Source organism: Danio rerio, chromosome 1 (genome assembly GCF_049306965.1).
Source record: "Danio rerio strain Tuebingen ecotype United States chromosome 1, GRCz12tu, whole genome shotgun sequence".
NCBI classification, from domain to species: domain Eukaryota; kingdom Metazoa; phylum Chordata; class Actinopteri; order Cypriniformes; family Danionidae; genus Danio; species Danio rerio.
Genome location: NC_133176.1, coordinates 43,431,295 through 43,449,080, shown reverse-complemented (window position 1 = coordinate 43,449,080; position 17,786 = coordinate 43,431,295). Strand labels below are relative to the sequence as shown.

General features: G+C 39.3%; 1 protein-coding gene across 2 annotated transcripts in view; it reads left to right on the top strand.

The window, feature by feature from the left end:
* The window catches only part of maml3 (mastermind-like transcriptional coactivator 3), a 185,984-nt gene extending 171,951 nt beyond the window's left edge, over window positions 1-14,033 (top strand). Inside the window, exons 3-6 of one of the 2 annotated variants that reach the window (XR_012407336.1) lie at window positions 7,165-7,434; window positions 7,622-7,697; window positions 10,366-12,622; window positions 12,864-14,033. Coding sequence is in view for 1 of the 2 variants with exons in the window: in XM_005160012.5 (XP_005160069.1) it covers window positions 7,165-7,434; window positions 7,622-7,697; window positions 10,366-11,351 (1,332 nt within the window). In the remaining variant the exon portion in view is untranslated. Of the gene's footprint in view, window positions 1-7,164; window positions 7,435-7,621; window positions 7,698-10,365 lie in introns of both variants that reach the window. The other variant, XM_005160012.5, reaches the window with a different exon arrangement.
* The last annotated feature ends 3,753 nt before the right edge of the window (window positions 14,034-17,786 follow it).

Sequence of the window (17,786 nt, the reverse complement as noted above, 5' to 3'; positions counted from 1 at the left end):
TGAGCACGTTGTCATGTGCGGGTCCCTCCATTGGAAATAACAAACTTGCCTTAGTTATAACCTCTATCATAGTTAATCCAGTGCGTGTGGCTATTAGTCTCAGTGTACTGTAAAAGCACGGAACTTTAAATTAGGGCAAAGTTGGCATAACTTTTAGTTGCAGCAGTTTTGTTTCATGCAGAAACAGTGTTGAAGTCTTTACGATTAATAACCCATGATGAATTAAAGCACAGTAAATAGTGAAACCGGTTAATCACTGCATCCCTATTCTGAAGATGTGTACCGACTAACATACGCATCGATGAATTTGCTCTTCAGTGTTTGAACTCTCAGTAATGATTTTAAATCACACTGAACTGAGCTAAACTGAACTGAACTTAAACACTAAAAACTGAACTACACTGTTCCAGTTACTATGACCATGTATGTGAAGCTTCTTTGACACAATCTACATTGTAAAAGCGCTATACAAATAAAGCTGAATTGAAATTAATTTAATTGGACATTGTTTGTTTATGAAAATCTTATTGAATTACCCCAAAAAAGATGAATGGCATTCCATTCAAAGAGATACACCAAAAAATTACTTGTTCCAAAACCTATTTGAGATTCTTTCTCAGAAAAAGACAAAGATTTTTTGACCTTTTAAGAATGAAATTGATTCCTTTTTTCCCTACTACAGAAGTTTGTGTGTGTCCATCATTCAGCTTTTTTTCAGAAAATTTTCTTTTGCATTCAACAGTAGGCACAACTCATAAAGGTTTAAGGTTCTCCCTCACACAAAGGAGATCAAATGGTGAGGTAATTTTCATGTTTGGCTGAACTATTCTTTTAACTTTTACTTTACAAAAGCAGAACAGATTCTCGCAGCTTCTTGCTCCAAATACTGCATTTTATCCTCTATGAAGAGAAAGCGAGAGACAGGAAAAGTGCGTAGCAGAGCGAGGAAGCATGAGGGAGACGTTTATTTCTCTGTGCTTCTGTTATCTTTCCTTTCTCGTCCTTACATCAGATTTCATCATTTTCTCCTCTTACCTCTCTACCTGCAGATCCACACCGAGAGAGTCCGTCTATGTTTAATTGAGCCACGTGTGCTCAATATTTATTCCGGAAACTTTGAGGCGCAGCCAACGAACAATGCACAGTTTCACACCGCACACTTGTCCAAACAATGGAAAACAAGTAGCCTCGTTCAGACACTTTTACTTTTCAATGTTCATCTTTTACAAAGAGCGTTCTTTTGATTTCTTTTTACGTTATTTCACGTGACTGATCCAATTAAGGAGATGTGGTCACCCACTTTAGTTTTTGTAATAGGCATCGACTGAAATCCGTGGGTTAACATCATCATTTGGCGCCTCAGTCCGTTTACCGCAATTGTTTATTAGGGATTCATATGGAGAAATCAGTGTGCAGAGCTGGGAATGGATTTCTATCCATAATGCTCAATGAACTGGGGCTGAACCTCTGCACACACGCGCGAGTGTGTGTGCGTGTAATTGAGCTGTAGACAGAAATATGGCTTTACGGCCACCACTAATGGCTTCTGTGCAGAGGAAAAGAGAGAGGGAGGAAGGGAATATAGAAGCTGGGAGAGATAACGCAACATGGGGAGGGAAGGGAGGGCGAAAGGTTGGAGGTAAAGAGAGGTGGTGGGTTTGTGGAAATTGGGATGGAAGAGTGGTCACATTCATACCTTGTAACAGGTGCATTGTGGAGATTTTGCTCTTTCTTTGTTACTGCACCAATAGATCGAAGCATAATTTGGCTCTTATTTGTTTTGTCCACACTTTCAGTAGATTTGACATGATTGATATTCAGGCAAATAATCTGATGGAGGCGGCAGCAACACCTGCTGGTTTGGATATATGATGCCGCCTCTACACCTTTGTCGTATATTGTTGTTTTTATTTTATTTTCCTCAATTCATCACTTCCTGTTTTAAAGAGTTGTATTTGTATTTGTGCTTATTGTGGTGGTCTAAGGTCTTAAATCATTGTTGACGTATGATGAGTATGATGACGGTCACAGGTTTGCTTGGAAACAAGCTCATGTTTTTCTGTCAGCTTGGGCCTAAACCTACAAATGATCAGCTGAAGCTATATTTATGCATCTTTGCCATTGCCAAAATTCTTCAACAGATTTAAGATGTCATAGCAGGAGTTTGTGCATGTCTGTTAGTATTCAGCTTAGATTTGTTGAATTGGCCAGTCACTGCTCCCACCACCCACTCACACAAACGCCCTCATGAGGACCGTGTGTTGGCGCGTGGTGTATTATTAGAGGGGATGTTGTGAGCAAACCCCTCAGATTAGTGTCTGATCTGGGCCAAGGCTCACTACTGGTAATCAATGTGTGTTTGTGTGTGTATGCATGAGATCAATGAAAGCAATCACTCTAGCTATCTGCATCGCACTATGTATTGCTTTGTGCAAACTACAGTAAGCTGTTTCCCTTCACACATCCTCAGACACCTTTAACAACTGAAGATCTGTGAACTTTTAGAGTTCACAATCATTAGAGATAGTTTCTTCTGTGTGTTTGTTTATTGCTTTTAACAAACCCTCACATTTCATGCTTTATCTAGCTGATGAAAGTGTCATTTGGATTTTGAAATACTCTTCGGTCCCAAATTAATGTGTTAAGTGACTTTGTTGCACTGATAAAACAATGTTTGTTGGCCTGGTCTGATGACAGCAACATTTTCCTAAACAGTGGTGTGAGTTTAGGGTAGAACAATATGTTTGACCTTTGTTGCGAGTTTGGGGGTGGGACTATCTCTGTGCCTGAATAATAGTGTGAGTTTGAGGTGGAACTGCCTGTGTTTGTTTTACCAATGATGCACTTTGCGGTTGGGGCTATCTGTGTGCCTGGTCAATAGTGTAAGCTAGAGGTGGAACTATCTATGTACCTTACCACTGGTGTAAGTTGAGGGTGGGACTATATGTGTGCCTGACCAATGGTGGGAGTTTGGGGTAGAACTGTCTAAGCAACGGTGTGAGTTTGAAGTGAAACTACCTCAGCTTGTCTAACCAATGGTGTATTTTAAGGCTGACATATCTGTGTGACTAATCAGTGTTGTAATTTTTGGGTGGGCCGATCTTTGCGCCTAATCAATGGTGTAAGTTGGAACTGGAACTATCCGTGTACCTGACCAATGGTATAAATTGAGTGTAGCACTATCTGTATGCCTGACCACTGGTGTAAGTTGGAAGTAGGACTATTTGTATGCTTGACCTCTTGTGCAAGTTGGGGGTGGGACTATCTGTATGCATGACCACTGGTGCAAGTTGGGGGTGGGACTATCTGTATGCATGACCACTGGTGTAAGTTGGGGGTGGGACTATCTGTATGCCTGACCACTGGTGTAAGTTGGGGGTGGGACTATCTTTATGCCTGAGCACTCATGTAAGTTGGGGGTGGGACTATCTGTATGCCTGACCACTGGTGTAAGTTGGGGGTGGGACTATCTTTATGCCTGACCACTGGTGTAAGTTGGGGGTGGGACTATCTATATGCCTGACGAATAATGCAAGTTGAGGGTTGGACTATCTGTGTTGTTGACTAATAGTGTAAGTTGAGGGTGGAACTTTCCGTGTATCTGACCAATGGTGTGAATTGAGCGTGGAACTATTTGTATGCCTGACCACTGGTGTAAGTTGTGGGTGGGATTATCTGTATTCCTGACCACTGGTGTAAAATGGGGGTGGGACTATCTGTATGCCTGACCTGTAATGTAAGTTGAGGGGGGACTACCTGTGTGTCTGACCAATGGTATAAATTGAGTGTAGCACTATCTGTATGCCTGACCACTGGTGTAAGTTGGAAGTGGGACTATTTGTAAGCTTGACCTCTTGTGCAAGTTGGGGGTGGGACTATCTGTATGCCTGACCACTGGTGTAAGTTAAGGGTGGGACTACCTGTATGCCAGACCACTGGTGTAAGTTGGGGGTGGGACTATCTGTATGCCTGACAAATAATGCAAGTTGAGGGTTGGACTATCTGTGTTGTTGACTAATAGTGTAAGTTAAGGGTGGAACTTTCTGTGTATCTGACCAATGGTGTGAATTGAGCATGGAGCTATTTGTATGCCTGATGACTGGTGTAAGTTGGGGGTGGGACTAGCTTTGTACCTGTCAAATAGTGTGTGTTTAGGGTGGGACTATCTGTTTATCTGGCCAATGGTGTGAATTGAGTGTGGAACTGTTTGTATTCCTAACCACTGGTGTAAATTGGTGGTGGAATTATCTGTATGCCTGACCAGTAGTGTAAGTTGAGGGTGGGAGCATCTGTGTACCTGACCAATAATGTAATTTCTGGTGGGACTATCTGTGTACCTGACTAATTGTATAAATTGAGTGTAGCACTTTCTTTATGCCTTATTGACCACTGACCCTGTCCCCTGACCACTGGTGTAAGTTGGGGGTGGGACTATCTGTATGCCTGACCACTGGTGTAAGTTGGGGGTGGGACTATGTCTACCTGACCAATAGTGTTAGTTGAGGGTGGGACTAACTGTGTACCTGACCAGTAGTGCAAGTTGAGGGTGGGACTATCTGTGTATCTGACCGATAGTATTAATTGAGGGTGGAACCATCTGTATGCCTAACCATTGGTGTACGTTGGGGGTGGGGTTATCTGTGTGAATGACCACTGGTGAAAGTTACCTACTATCAGTGTGCCTAACCAGTGGTGTGGGTTTAGGGGTGAGACTTTTTGTGTGAACTCCCACCAGGTGTTGAGGAAACCTGTTTTCATTGACACGGCTGTATGGAGTACTGTAGAAACCTGTTTGGAAACAGACCCTATGACCACCAAGTAATGTTGGTGTTGCTAGTGATGCAGAATATACACAGCACCTTTCAAAAACACTTTCAAGATCAATAATCATTCCGTAGACATTCTTTTTTCATATTGTGACACAGAACATTGCATTTGCATTGAGTTGTTTTCAACTGTCTTTAAGATTGAGCTAATAGTTTAAGATGAAAATGTGCAAGTAAGGAACACGAGTGGTTCACACGTGTGAATGAAGGGAAAAGGATGAAGATGGAATCGGCGATGGAGACAGAAAAAGGAGGAAGAAAGGATAAAAGAGAGAGACTTAATTTACGCTGCGCTCTCTCTCTCTCTCGGCTGCTGCCCGCTGTCGTCCATCATGGCTCCTATGAGCACCATCTGCTCAACATTATAGCCACTGTTGCCTGGCTACCTGCTCTCTCTCTCTATCTGTCAGTCTCTCTTTCCTGTTTTTTCTCTCCCTCTCTCTCTTTAATGTTTTTTTTTCTGTCATTTGAGTCCTTTTCTCTCACCCCTCATCTCTCTCTTTCCATGCTCGGCTGAGGAGTCTTTGGCTCACACACATTATCCGGCAGGAAGAAGGAGACACATCTTTTACACCACTCATGATTAAGCCATCTGCAGAGAGAGCTGAAGGGAGAGGGGGGGATGAGGGGGACCGTAATGAAAAAGAGTATGTAAGGCGGTGAGGGTGAAAGAGAAGAAAAAGAGAGGAGGTAAAGGGAAATCTGGAGGAAGGAGGGAAAGACGGAGAACGGAATGGAGACATGGGCACAGAGGTGGAAGAAATAGAGATAGATGACAACTCGAAAAGAGGGAGTGAGAGAAAGACAAGGAAAGGAATGGGGAAAAAAAGATCAACACTGCCCCCCTCTGGCCTGTCCAGCTTCTACACTGATACGTACGTGCCGATCGGCTCTCGTTTGGACAGCATGACTGGTTAACAGAAGAGATCCAGCTGTCTACACACAGATTTGTGCTCATTGACCGGTCTGGTCTAGATTTATCTGAACAGTCTCCTGTGGCGTGCGCATGTTTGGGCTTCATTATTTATGCTGTTGTAAAAGCCTCGTGGAGTGCTTCAAATAAAATGATTGCCTCAGATTGAAGTCATGGCCTTTCGGTTAGTGATTGTGCTGTGGGGTGCTTGTACGGAGGATATGAGTTTGAGTTCAGTTTGCCCCATCCCATCCTCCTTTAACTTTAACTCACTGTTCTCTTGTTCTCTTGTTTCTGGTTGTCTTTGTCCATAAACATGTCCTTGTTGTGTCTTGATTGTTTTGAATCTTAGTTTAAATAGTCTCAGACAAGACTATTTGTTTAGGTCAGTGGTCTCAAACTCAATTCCTAGAGGGCCACAACTCTGCAGATTTCAGCTCCAATCACCTGCAAATCACACCTGCTTAAAAGTCCCACATAGTCTTGAACACCTTGATTTTTTTTAGATAAGCTGTATTCGATTGGGGTTGGACCAAAACTGCAGAGCTGCGGCCCTCCAGGAATTGACATTGAGACCTATGTTTTAGGTCATTTTAGATCATCTTGACCACCATTAATAGGGTATTTCTTTCTAACTCACCAACACAAGAAAGAGGTCTCCACAGCATTTGGAAACTTTGATAAATGATTACTAAATTTACGTTATGACATTACAAAATAGTATTTTTATTTATTTGGGTTTTACAGTCATCGTTGAATAGAAAATATTTGTAAAAATCTAAAAATGGAAAGGACACATGGTGTTGTTTTATTTAAATGTGTAACCGAAAATTATTCTATTTAAAAAATTATGAAAAACAGTAATCTTGTTAAATATTTTTACCGTTTGAAGTTGTTTTTCCTATTTTATTATATATTTTCTTCCTTTTTTCATATATTTTTAAGTTTAAAGTCTGATTGTTTGAAGTGTTTTAACATTATAGGTCTTGATTGTCATGTTTGATCTATTTAATTTAGTCATTCTAAATAAAAACAAATTCATTACAATACTATAATGGCCCCAAATTTTAAACAGCACTACATTATGAGTTTATCAGTTAAACTAGTTGCTTGTGGTTGGTTCACCTGATGACAGTTCCCCCTGAAAATATGTGTTATCGCATACAAGAAGCAATAAAAACGTTATTGTGTATCAATAATTGGTTCAATAGATTGTCAGTTATTATATCTGTATTCTTAACCAATGGTGTAAGCTTAGTGGAAGGACTTTTTGTGTGGATTCCCACCGAGTGTTCAGGAAACCTGTTTGCATTAACAGATGCTGTATGGAGGGAGGTGTTATAGAAACCTGTTTGGAAACAGACTCTGCAACCACCAAATAATGGACTGCTCTATAATTGATATTCACTCTACTTGCTCTTGTAGGAAGTAGTTGGACTGCCACGACAAGCCGGTGGAGTTCAGCCACCTCATGGAGGACCAGGAGGTGTGGCCCCAGCAGGGCCTAATGGGGCGGGGCCTGGCGGTTATCTGCCCAATCCACAGCAGCAACAGCAGGCGGCCATGATGAAGCAGATGATGGCGATGGAGCAGGAGAAGAGGGTCCAGCTTCATCTGATGGAGCAGCAGCAGAAAGCGCAGCTAATGAGAGAACAGAGACAGCAGCAGCAGCAGCAACACATGCTGGCAGAACAGGTGAGCGACAGCGCTGGATTCTCTTTCTACTTCACATTTCTCTGTAAGAAATAACGCTTCTTGTGTGCTGGAGCAGCTCTCGATCTTCTGTCCGTTTTGCTTTTTCTTCATTTGTTTTTGATTATTGATAAGGAATTTTTGATATTCATGCCGTTTTTCTGCTTCGCTTTCTACTTTCTTTTTCCAGTTACAACAGCAGCAGCATCTCCCCAGACAGATGACTCAGGCACAGAGGAATCCATACCCGCTCCAGCAGTTTCAAGGCAAGACACACACACACATTTACAAAGAAAAGATAAAAATATCCATGCGCAAACACTAAACACCTTTATACTAGATGTGAAGATCATGTTACTTTGTGACCAAATAGCTTACAGTGTTGTCATCTGAAGTGGATGGTAAGACATCTGAAGATGTCCTTCTTTAAGTTCCTCGATATCAAAATGACAAAATACTGCCTGGCCACTTACACATCCAGAAGGTCTGCCAGCATGTCTAATGAACACACACAAATCTAAAGTCTGTTGCTGTGACCATTGAAATTCTTCTGTTATGTTAAACATTGTGAAAAGTTTAGAAATCCGTGAACTTACTTCAAATAAAGTTCTGTTTTGTTCTTTATTTGTGAGCAAAAAGACATTCGAAAAGACTGAATGACGGTACTAGGTATGGGATGATAACCGGTTTCAAGGTTTACAGCGGTTTGGAAAAGTCAAGTTTTAAAACCGCTAAAATGTTCTGTTATGCCATACCAAGATATACAGTTGAAGTCAGAATTATTAGCCCCCTTGAATTATTAGACTGCTTGTTTATTTTTTCCCCAATTTCTGTTTAATTGAGAGCAGTTTTTTTAACACATTTCTAAGCATAATAGTTTTGATAAGTCATTTCTAATAACTGATTTATTTTATCTTTACCATCATGACTGTAAATAATATTTTACTAGATATTATTCAAGGAACTTCTAGAACGCTTAAAGTGACATTAAAAGGCTTAACTAGGTTAATTAGGTTAACTAGGCAGGTTAGGGTAATTAGGCAAGTTATTGTATAATGATGGTTTATTCTGTAGACTATCGAAAAAAATATAGCTTAAAGGGGCTAATAATTTTGTCCCTAAAATGGTGTTTAAAATCTGCTTTCATTCTAGCCGAAATAAAACAAATAAGACTTTCTCCAGAAGAAAAAATATTATCAGACATACTGTGAAAATTTCCTTGCTCTGTTAAACATCATTTGGGAAATGTTTAAAAAAGAAGGAAAAAAATCGAGGGGGTCTAATAATTCTGACTTCAAGTAAGTGGAATTTTAATGTGTTTTTTAAATGTGTTGTAAATAAATCAGTGTTTTTGAAACTAGCCTGACATTACTGTTTACTGTTTCAGAATAGTATGTTTTCTAATATAAAATGCATTTTGTTAATGTAGGAAAGGTTTTTTGTTTTTACCCAGACATATAAAAGGAACTTATTATAGAGCGGTAATCACGATACCGTGAAACATGATGTTTTGACCCATGCCGATACTGTTTTCAAACACTCCAACATCCCAGCTCTGCAGTAGGTGGGTTTGTAAATGTGACACACTGCTTGCGTGTCTCCCTAACTCAACAATGGTAGCTGAGAGAAGAAAAGTTTCATAAACATCTGGCTAACAATGTTCCACATAAGAAGCGCCACCACCGTGAGGCACATTTTTACATTGTTTGCTGCAGACAGACACCAAATGGCATCATATAGAAAAGTTTCAGAATTCACACTCAATTGCGTTAATGCAACGTACCAAGCTTAAATGTGTTTTGGAGTCAAAGGGAACTCCCTCAAATGTTCACTTCAACATCATTTCAGATCATTCTTTAATTTTTTTTACTAGGGCCTTTAATACTCAATCTTCATTTCGGATTTAGGGTTAAAGTTATTAGACCAGTGGTCACCAAACTTGTTCCTGGAGGGCTGGTGTCCTGCAGATTTTAGCTCCAACCCTAATCAAACACACCTGAACAAGCTAATCAAGGTCTTACTAGGTATACTTGAATCATCCAGGCAGGTGTGTTGAGGCAAGTTGGACACCGGCCCTCCAGGACCAAGATTGGTGACCCCTGTATCAGACCCTTTAAGCAATATTTTTTTAACAGCCTAAAGAACAAACCATCGTTATACATTAACTTGCCTAATAACCCTAACCTGCATACATAGTTAATCTAATTAACCTAGCTAAGCCTTAAAATGGCACTTTAAGCTGAATATTAATGTCTTGAAAAATATCTACTCAAATATTATTTACTGTCATCATGGCAAAGATAAAATAAATCAGTTATTATAGATAAGTTATTAAAACTATTATGTGTAGAAATGTGTTCAAAAAATCTCTCTGTTAAACAGAAATTGGGAGAAAAAATAAACAGGGGGGCTAATAATTCTGACTTAAAATAAAACTGTGTAATTCAGTTAATTTTGCTCACCCTCGTGCCATATAAGACAGAAGCTTTTTTGGGGATTATGAAATTCTTCATTTCCCTTGAATATTAGGTTTGTACCTAAAATTGTGGTCACTGGCGAGCGACTTGCAGGATGGTGACTTAATATTAACTACTTTGTCTTTCTCACTATTTTGTATTATGTTATTATATTATAATAAAATACAAGTATTATATAATATATAAAATTATACATTATTATTTGTCTTATATTCATTCAAGCTATAATATCTAAGATGACTCGGAACAATAAATGATTAACTTTGTTCCCAGACAGACATCTGGAGATTTCAATGTGCAGTTTATGCCATCATAGACAATTTACAGTGATTTGCTAAGCTTTCGAGAGCGCCTATTTATGCCATTAGAATTTAATTGAAACAAGCCTTTGATGTACTGGAAATGTAATAAGAACAACAGATGTCAGTTAACATTATTTAATTGTTCATTATTTTAGGCACGTCCCAGGAGATGGCAGCCAGGAACCAGACGCTGCAGAACATGCGTACCGCTCGACTCATGCAGCAACAGCAGCAGCAGAACCCGGGGATGATGCAGATGACGCCCGTCCAGAACGCCGCCGCCATGCCTACGCAGGGTGACATGAGCATGGCGTACGGAGGCCAGGCTGGCGCACAGACAGGCATGTATCAGGGGATGAACCCAAACATGGGTCAGATGCTCCAGCAGCAACAGCAGCACCATCCCAACCAGGCAAGCATGGCGATGGCACAGAGGCAAGCGGGTGCCGGTGGACAGGGGATGGTCGGGGGAGGTGCAGGAGCCGGGTATGGGCAGGCGATGCTCATGAACCCCAACCTCTCACAGCAGCAACTAAAATCAGCCGGTGTCGCCCCTGGTGGGCAACCGATGGCCAAAGCGCAAGTTCAGAGACTGCAGAGTATGATGGGAGGCGGAGGACAAGCGTGGCCGCAGCAGCAGCAAAACATGCAGGCCATGGCCGGAAGGACTTCAAACGACATGGTGGCGTTTAACAGTAACCCTGCGTACGCCATGCAAGGTGGTCAGCCTCCTCGGATGGCCAAGCAGCATTTCGCACAGGCGATGGGCGGACAGACTATGGTGGACCCACGCTCGATTAACCCTGCAGCGATGGGTGGGCCGATGATGCCGCACATGGCAGGCCAACCAAGGACAAACCAGCCGCGGGGTATGGTGATGCCTGGCATGAACCAGGGAGTGCCCAACATGGCCGCTTTCGGACAAGGCCCTGCTCAGGGCATGCCAGGGGCATCGGGAGGGGGTGGGCCGTACATGCCAGGCGGTCAGCCTCAGGGCTACCAGAGGACGTCCAATCAGGAACTGGCATACGGTTACGGCAGCCAATCAGGGGCTGGGGCTGGGGTTTCGTTCGGCCTGTCGGATGGGACAGATTTGGATTCAACGGAAGGTTGGATGGAAGAGTTTTTCCCCAACCAATAGCCTAAGGGTTTTTGTTTTTTAACAGGACAGTTTTATGAAAATGTGATTGGTTTTATTGTTTTATTTTTTATTACATGGTCGACAAATCTAAGATATATATTACATGTTGTGTATTACATGTGTGTGCTGTCACAATATTTAAACCAATTCCTCTCTGTTTGGGTTGACTCTCGAGTATAGATCCGGTGTTCTGCATTTAAAGTTTTGTTTTTTTTAATACCCTTTGGATTTGATCCATTTCTGTCTCTCTTTTTTTTCTCATGTCCTTTATGCTGGACTAAGGGCAAGAGGCACTGAAAACCTGCAAAATGACATTGGGAAAGATTTTGGATGCAATGTTTTTATGTATTTAGTTGACCCTTATTCTGACATCCTGTTCATGTATTAAAGATTGTGTGAAGATTTGAGGTGGGCCTTTGTCACCAGTGGATCCATTTTCCCGAAAGCAAACTGTCGAACACACTGCTCTCCTTCTCTTGCTAATCTTCTCTCTATATCTCTTGCTGCTCTTGAGGTGTGTTGATCCTCTGCGTTTGCTCTGCTTTGCGCTTGTGTGTTTGTTTGCACTACGAGCGTCGCAGCACAACACGTCAGACTCTGTGTGCTCTCTCAGCGCATGCAAGATGGATGCTCTGCTGTCGCTAGGCGACCGGTGTCAGTAAAAGAGTGAAGCCATGTGTGTGTTTGTCAACTAGGTGTTTGTTCATATTGCTTGAAGAGATTTGGCAGCTACAAACTTCTCCCCCAACTCCCTACAACTGTGAGAAAGAGGTTTTCTTTAGTCACAATGGCAGCTAGAGAGGATACCATGACATGATCTCATCTGGATCATAACAAACAGCTCACCCAAGTATAAAGAATCAGTCGGTGATGCCCCTCAGACATTTGCAAAGACAAAATAAGCCCTCTAATCACGACATCAAATATGCGTTGTATGTTTTGTTTCCTTTCTTTGCTCGTGAGCTCTGGTTAAAAACATTTTAATCATCAAAAATTGGTGATAGTTCACCCAAAGAAAATAATCATTTACTCATCCATTAAGCTGTAATTAAGTCTCAAATCCTAATTTGACTTCAAGTTTATTGCTTCTGATATATTTTGAAGAAGATTTTTTTTTAAATGTTACAAACCTGTAACCATAGAAGTCAATGGTTACAGGTTTTTAGCTTTCTTCAAAGTATCTGTTGTTCAACAAAAGCAAGAAACTCAAAAGGTTTGGAACAACTTGAGGGTGAGTAGATTTTTGGGTGATCTATCTCTTTAAATTCACCATACACTCTCAGAAATAAAGGTATGTGAGCTGTCACTGGGGTGGGAACTGTTCAAAAGGTACAAGTTTGTACTTAAAACATCCATATTAATACCTCAAGGGTACATATTAGTACCTAAAAATTACATAAGTGTTCCTCTTTAAATTTTTAGGTACTAATATATGCTTTTGAGGTACCAATATGAACCTTTTAATTACAAACGTGTACCTTTTGAAAAGGTTCCACCCCAGTGACAGCTCACATACCTTTATTTCTGAGAGTGTACACACTGTATTTCCATAGATGGCTCACAGCACTTTTCTTTTCCTCTTCAAACTGATATATATTTATTAGTTCCTGTACATCACTGCAGCTCTTCAAACTCTTAAACACACTGACACTCCTTTACTCAATGCCTGACCGAGGAAAACAAGCACATCCAGACAACTTGCCCTTTCAACTGTGACAAGAAATTCACCAAAAGCATCTTAATCAGTGTAAGCTTCTACTTTTTATCGGGTATTTTCGATCCATTCCCACCAACTTGTGTTCCTTGTTGTGACTTTAACTAATTTCAAAATCAAGTCTCAAAACAGTAGTTGTTTATCTCAGCCAGACCTTAGTTTAGACTGTTGTTCCCATGAAATGCCACACAAAAATAGGAATTTGGATGGCTCCGCCTGTTTTGTGTGTTGTATTACGGTATTCTAGTCATGATGTCTTTGTGATCAACCTCTAGTTTTATTGTTTCAGCTCTCTGAAGAATGAACATGAATGTAACCTTGTGACTGACTTTGCCCTTTTTTTTGAGAATTTGTTTGTCTTAACGGGAGATTGGATGCATTCAGTGTTTCGCAGTGTTAGTTTGTCGCTCTGTCAAGAAGATTGCAGATGGGACAGGGTAAAGCCCGCTTTTTCCCACCGTCTCACCAAATATCAACAATCTGGGACCAAGATTACCATGTTTTTCTTGATTTCTGTTGAAGTCATCCAGCTTCTTTTTTATTTTGTACTGGTGCTGACATATATGTGATGGAAAAAGATATATATCAGATACAGTTATCTGTAAATATGTTTTTACGATTTTAAATACATCAGAGGATACGTCTCTACTCACTGTAAAGATATTGCTGTTTTTGTTGAAGATAGAGAAGTATTTTTATTTCATCTTTTTTTCCACTTTTAAACTCATCTGAGCTATACCATTGCACTTCAGACAATGTCTTACTACTAATTTGTAATGTAAACCTCCTCTAATTTTTATTTTGAAGGTTTTTTCTAGTTTTCAGGTTTTACTCTGTATCTAAAGCAGTGCTTTTTTCTTTTTCATGTACAGAATTATGTAAATGGTAATGCCAGAGAGTTACAAAGAATTTGTTTTTCAGAAAAAATACATTAAAGAGATTGATCATTAAAAATGTTCTCATTAAAATAAGTCTCTGCAACTTTTTTGATATGACAAAAAGGCTCGCACCTTACTTTAAAGTTTGATTACACTGTAAAAAAAAATTCACAATTTGTCGGTACAATAGCCTAGGTTAGAGCGTCGACATATGGTGCGATAGCATGTCATAGCGTCCCATGTTCGAATACTGGCTCGAAGACATTTCCCTACCCTACCCTGTTCTCTCTCCAACTTCACTTCCTGTCTAAATACTGTCCTATCTACTAAAGGCAAAAAGGCCAAAAATAAATCTCTAAAAAAAAAAACCCACAATTTTACCGTTTATTTACAGCAGCTGGGGTGCCAGAAAAACCCCCAGTAAAATAACGGTCATTAAATTACAGAAATTTACCGTAAAATAAGGGATATTAAATTACAGTAATTTACCAGAAATTTAAATTTAAGAAAATTTCTGTAATTTAGTATCTTTTTTTTTACGATACATTTCTGTAAATTAACGGCCGTTATTCTATGTTTTATTTTTTTTCAGCACCCCTGTTGCTGTGAATAAACCGTAAAATTATGGATTTTTATAACAGTGTAGTAAATACTTAAATGTAGCCATGAAAACCTAAAAATAGCACTCAAAGTCTTTATGGGGAAGATTTTAAATAAGTAAAAATATATATAACATGTAGCTGCATCTTTGAATCAAATTAAAAATGAGAAATGAAAAAGCTGTGGATTGGACAGGAAGAAATGGAGAGCACATTCCTAATTAAAAGCACATATGCTAAAGAGCACGGTTTAATATCTTAGCCTAATGAATCACTCTCCTTTTCTTTGTATGGTTTCTTTCTGTGCTGCGCAGTATCTTCTGATTATGATGAATGGAGAAGTGTCACTATGACACTGTCATTACTCATCTTCAGGGGTGAGAAATGAGAGAGAATGGGGGTGCAGGACTGAGGTTTGTTTGGGTGTGATGCAGAAGAGTAGAGATGGCACATAAACACACACACACACACACACACACTGCCCTCTCCCGGGGGGCTTCCTTCTAAATGGGGTCATCCAGTCCCTCAGCACTTCGTCCATTAGTTAAATAAAATCATCCTTTAATCTGATCTAATAAAAACAGCCAGTGCTGCAAATCAACCAGCAGCCATCTGGAAGATGGAACAAAGGTGCCTATATGTGCTTTTTACACTTACAGTATATTTTAAACAGGCATGCATGCTGCTATTGACTTCAAAAGTTAAATCAAAATTTTTAAAACATGATTCATACAATACCTTGGCGTTGGCAAGCAAATAAAAACACAGTGCAACCAATAGCTCTTTCTCTCTCTCTCTCTCTCTCTCTCTCTCTCTCTCTCTCTCTCTCTCTCTCTCTCTCTCTCTATATATATATATATATATATATATATATACACACACACACATAGATAGATAAATTCATAATTATTAGCCCCCCTGTTTATTTTTTTCTCCAATGTCTGTTTTACAAAGAGAAGCTTTTCTCTACACATTTCTAAACATAATAGTTTTAATAACTCATCTCTGATAACTGATTTGATTTATTTTTACCATGATGACAGTAAATAATATTTTACTAGGGATTTTTCAAGATACTTCTAGCGTTAAGTGACATTTAAATAGGCAGGTTAGGGTAAAACAAAATATACCTTAAAGGGGCTAATAGGGGGCTAATAATTTTGACCTTAAATTTTTATTTTTTTTAACTGCTTTTATTCTAGCCGAAATAAAATAAATAAGACTTTCTCCAGAAGAAAAAATATTATCAGACATACAGTGAAAATTTCCTTGCTCTGTTAAACATCATTTGGAAAATATATATATAAAAAAAAGAAAAAAAACTAAATCAAAGGGGGGCTAATAATCCTGACTTAAACTGCATGTATATACACAGTAGTCAGAATTATTAGCCCCCCTTTGTTTTGTTTTTTTTTTTTTTGTTTTTTCTTTAAGCTTTTTTTTTTTTTTAAGTCTACAGAACATACCATCATTATACAATTACTTATCTAATTACTCTAACCTGCCCAGGTAACCTAATTAACCTATAGTTAAGACTTAAATGTCACTGTATAAAAGTGTCTTAAAAAATATATAGTAAATATTATTTACTGTCATCATTCATTCATATATTTTTAATTTACAGCAAAATGAACCACCAACTTATCCAGCATATGTTTTACATGCCCTTCCAGCTGCAATCTCTGGGAAACATCCATACTCACTCATACACTACGGACAATTTATCTTCAATTCACCTGTACCGCATGTCTTTTGACTGTGGAGGAAACCGGAACACCCGAAGGAAACCCACGTGAACGCGGCGAGAACATGCAAACTCCACACAGAAACGCCAACTGAGCCAGCCGAAGCTCGAACCAGCGACCTTCTTGCTGTGAGGTGACCGCACTATCTACTGCGTCACCCTTCTGTCATGGCAATAATAAAATAAATCAGGTATTAAAACTATTATGTTTAAAAAATTGTTGAAAAAAAATCTTCTCTCTGTTAAACAGAAATTGGGGAAAATAAACATGGGCTAATAATTCTGATTTCAACTGTGTGTGTATAGGCCTATGTGTGTGTGTGTGTGTGTGTGTGTGTGTGTGTGTGTGTGTGTGTGTGTGTGTGTGTGTGTGTGTGTGTGTGTGTGTGTGTGTGTGTGTGTGTGTGTGTGTGTGTGTGTGTGTGTTTGTGTGTGTGTCCACATTTTTGTATTAAAATGTTCAGATTATATGTCATAAGTAGCCTCATGAATTGTTAATGTGTGGAAAAAAAAGTGTATTTTAAGATCAGTCGCTCGCAATTGTGGCTAGTGGGACAAAGACGTGTCAATTAGCATTTTGTTGCAGCCTTCAAAATACGAACGTATTCTGGATTCATACAAAGCCGTATACAACACTGATGATAGGAATGCTGAGATAATTGTTCATAAACTGATTAAGAAACTGTTTTATTATATATTGTTATATTAACCAATATTAAAACAGTAGTATAACTTATTTGCAACATTTGTGCAACGCTACGTCAGTATTTACACTAAATTACTGTGTGGGTTTAAAGATATATCAAAAGACAGCTCAAAGATAGTGTACACAACAAATCTTAGCCATCTTCACGTTACAATAATTGACTCACCTAATGTTTTGAAACTTTGATGAGGCCACCATCTTATGACAACAGAAATTAAATGGCGCATGTGACATTGCACAGAGCTAATTTAGACCCTTATTTATTAATTTATTTTCATATTTGCAGGAAAGGCACTAAAACACTGACTTAGTAACATTTATAGTTTTAAATGAAAAAGTTGATTGGTTACCAGAGCAACCATAATGATAATTTTCTCCATCGGGTGGCGCTGCGGGCTGCATTGAAACCATGAAGAACTCAACCTGGATGAACGCAAACTCTACTAACGCCGTTCATCAACATGAGTCGTGGTTATCCGTTTCAATGTAGTCATACTGCATTTTGACAATTAATATTAAACGAAAACTAGGTTGGTTGTGTCTACTATAACAATGGCAGTTTGAGGCATTGATTATATACAGTTTTAAGTAAGTTAAACGTTTTTACCGTGTGAATTGAATTCAGAAATAGATGATTAAATAATATTAGGCTAAACATTTACACTTGTAAGAATTACTTATGCAGAAGACACATACTTTGTGCTCAAATTGGCCTGAATTTCAAAATAATTTGCATAATTGTAAATAATGTGTTGGCATATTTACATTAGATGTCACCCAGTGGTGTCTATTGG